At 37.5% G+C, this 3260-nt stretch overlaps 1 protein-coding gene across 1 annotated transcript; it reads left to right on the top strand.

Moving 5' to 3' along the window:
• The first annotated feature begins 274 nt into the window (after positions 1-274).
• On the top strand, positions 275-1525 carry LOC109213715. Its single transcript, XM_019377547.1, has 2 exons — positions 275-1066; positions 1169-1525. The coding sequence occupies exons 1-2, from the start codon at positions 275-277 to the stop codon at positions 1523-1525; spliced, it is 1149 nt and encodes a 382-aa protein (XP_019233092.1).
• The last annotated feature ends 1735 nt before the right edge of the window (positions 1526-3260 follow it).

The following is a 3260-nucleotide window of genomic DNA, read 5'->3' as shown; positions in this document are numbered from 1 at the left end:
CTGGTTTTGAATACAGACTGCTAACAAGTTTAAGGAATTTAATATTCTGTATTCATTTTACTTTCTGGTTTGGGAGACTAAAATCGTACTGATTTTCTACTCCTGTTCTGGAGATTAAAATCTTCGGATTTTCTACTCCAGTTTGAGATTAAAAGTCTTGGTGACTTTCTACTCAATCCGAGATATAAAAACTGGGTTGTTTGTATTCGGTTTGAAGATATAAAAACTTCGCTGAGATACTAATTTTTTTTGTGTCAATTTCTTTTACAGAAAAATGACAACAAGTACGGAACACCAAAATGGTTCTGTTGGAACGACTACTGCTGCAATGGCTACGGCGTCTTCAAGTCGCACAACGCCTGGACCGGCGATGGCACCGGCAGAAAAGCCCGAAAAATTTTTCGGCATGGACTTCAAACGCTGGCAGCAGAAAATGTTCTTCTACCTGACCACTCTCAGTCTGCAGCGTTTTATAAGCGAGGACGTTCCAGTCTTGGGAGAAGAGACTCCGGATAATGAGCAATTTGTGGTCACGGATGCATGGAAGCATCGTGACTTCTTGTGCAAAAATTATATATTGAGTTGTTTGGAAGATGGCTTGTACAACGTTTACAGTGTCATGGAGACTTCGGAAGAGTTGTGGAACGCTCTTGAAATGAAGTACAAAAGGGAAGATGCTGGACCAAAGAAATTTGTTGCCGCAAAATTCTTGGACTTTAAAATGGTTGACAGTAAGTCAGTCATAACTCAAGTTCAAGAATTACAAGTTATCGTTCATGACCTCCTTGCCGAAGGTATAAATCGAATTAATATTTTTATTAAAGATATTGATTATATTATTAATCCTGAATTTATGATTGCGGGTATGGTCATAAATGAAGCGTTTCAAGTTGCGACATTTATTGAAAAGTTGCCTCCGATGTGGAAAGACTTTAACAATTACTTGAAACATAGGCGCAAGGAGATGACGCTTGAAGACCCTATTGTTCGCCTAAGGATTGAAGAGGACAACAAGGCTGCAGAAAAGAAGTCTCGTGGAAATTCAACAATTATTGGTGCAAATATTGTTGAGGAAGCTTTAACGAGTAAAAAGAGAAAGAAGCCGTCTGGACCAAGGAATTACCCAAGCAAGAAGAAGTTCAATGGTAATTGCCACAACTGTGGAAAGGTTGGACACAAGGCTGCTGAATGTCGTGCACCAAAGAAGGACAAGAAGAAAAGTCAAGCTAACATGATTGAGAAGAATGATGAAATAGACGATTTGTGGGACATGGTTTCAGAATGCAACCTAGTCGGAAATCCTAGAGAATGGTGGATGGATTCGGGGGAAACTCGTCATGTTTGTGCTAACAAGGAGTTGTTTACTTCTTATGCTCCCGCTGGACCCAAAGAGACAGTTTTTATGGCAAATTCCGCTACTACAAAAATTGAAGGAACGGGCAAGATAGCTTTAAAGATGACTTCTAGCAAGATTGTGACTCTAAATGATGGAAATGCGGAAGAATTTAGTCTCGATATCACTTAGTCAAGAATGGCTTTAAGTGTGCTTTTTTTCCGACAAGGTTGTAGTTAGTAAGAATGAAATGTATGTAGGAAAAGGTTACCTGACTGATGACCTTTTCAAACTCAATGTAATTGCCATTGATATGAATAAAATTTCAGCTTCTTCTTACTTGTTTGAGTCAAATAATTTATGGCATGAATGTTTAGGCCACGCCAACTTCAAAACTTTGCGAAAAATAATTAATTTGGAAGTATTGCCTAAGTTTGAATGCAATAACTTGAAATGTGAAAAATGTGTGGAATCAAAGTATGTTAAGCATCCTTATAATTCAGTTGAAAGGAATTCAAATCCTTTAGACTTAATTCACATAGATATTTGCGACATGAAGTCAATACCATCTCGCGGTGCGAAAAAGTATTTCATAACTTTCATTGATGACAATACTAGATATTGCTATATTTACTTACTTAATAGTAAAGGTGAAGCAATTGATGCATTCAAGAAATACAAAAATGAAGTTGAAACGCAACTAAACAAAAATATCAAAATGATAAGAAGTGATAGGGGCGGCGAATATGAATCTCCTTTTGAAGAAATATGTTTGGAAAATGGCATTATTCACCAAACAGCTGCCCCTTACTCACCGCAATCTAACGGAATTGCGGAAAGAAAGAATAGAACGTTAAAGGAGATGATGAATACCTTGTTAATAAGTTCTGGCTTACCTCAGAACTTGTGGGGGGGGGGGGGGGGAGCTATTCTTACAGCTAACCGAATACTGAATCGGGTTACCCATAGCAAAACGCAATCCATTCCATATGAAAAATGGAATGGAAGGAAACCCAACTTAAAATATTTTAAGGTGTGGGGGTGTTTGGCTAAAGTGCAAGTTCCTAAACCCAAAAGGGTTTACATTGGACTAAAAACTGTTGATTGCATTTTCGTAGGATATGCAACAAATAGTAAGGCATATCGTTTTCTGTTTCATACATCGGAAAATCCCGACATTCATATTAATACTGTAATTGAATCGAATAATGTTGAATTCTTTGAGAGTGTTTATCCATATAAAATGGAATGTGAGTCGTCTAATGAAAAATTTAAGCGACCTCGGGAAGAAGCAAAGGAAAGTACGTTTGATAAGGAAAATCCAAGACGTAGTAAACGTCAAAGGACAGTTACTTCCTTTGGACCAGATTTTCTGGCATTCTTATTGGAAAATGAGCCTCAAACGTTCAAAGAAGCAATGTCTTCCTCGGAAGCACAATATTGAAAAGAGGCAGTCAATAGTGAGATAGAATCCATATTAAGTAATCACACTTGGGAATCGGTTGATCTTCCTCCGGAAAATAAACCTTTGGATTCTAAATGTATTTTCAAGAGGAAAATGAGATCTGACGGTACTATTGATAAATTTAAGGCAAGATTAGTTGTTAAAGGGTTTAGACAACAAGAAGGTCTTGATTACTTTAACACATACTCACCGGTAACAAGGATTACATCTATCCGGGTGTTAATAGCGTTAGCCGCCATGTATGACCTTCAAATCCATCAGATGGATGTAAAGACAACCTTCTTAAATGGAGATTTAGAGGAAGAAATCTATATGGAACAACCTGAAGGGTTTGCTGTTCCCGAAAAATAAAAGAAGGTGTGTCGACTTGTTAAGTCACTTTACGGACTAAAACAAGCACCAAAACAATGACATGCGAAATTTGACCAAACAATGTTGTCAAATGGTTTAAAGATCAATGAG

This window comes from Nicotiana attenuata, unplaced genomic scaffold (assembly GCF_001879085.1).
Source record: "Nicotiana attenuata strain UT unplaced genomic scaffold, NIATTr2, whole genome shotgun sequence".
NCBI lineage: Eukaryota > Viridiplantae > Streptophyta > Magnoliopsida > Solanales > Solanaceae > Nicotiana > Nicotiana attenuata.
This window is presented reverse-complemented; position numbering and strand designations above follow the sequence as displayed.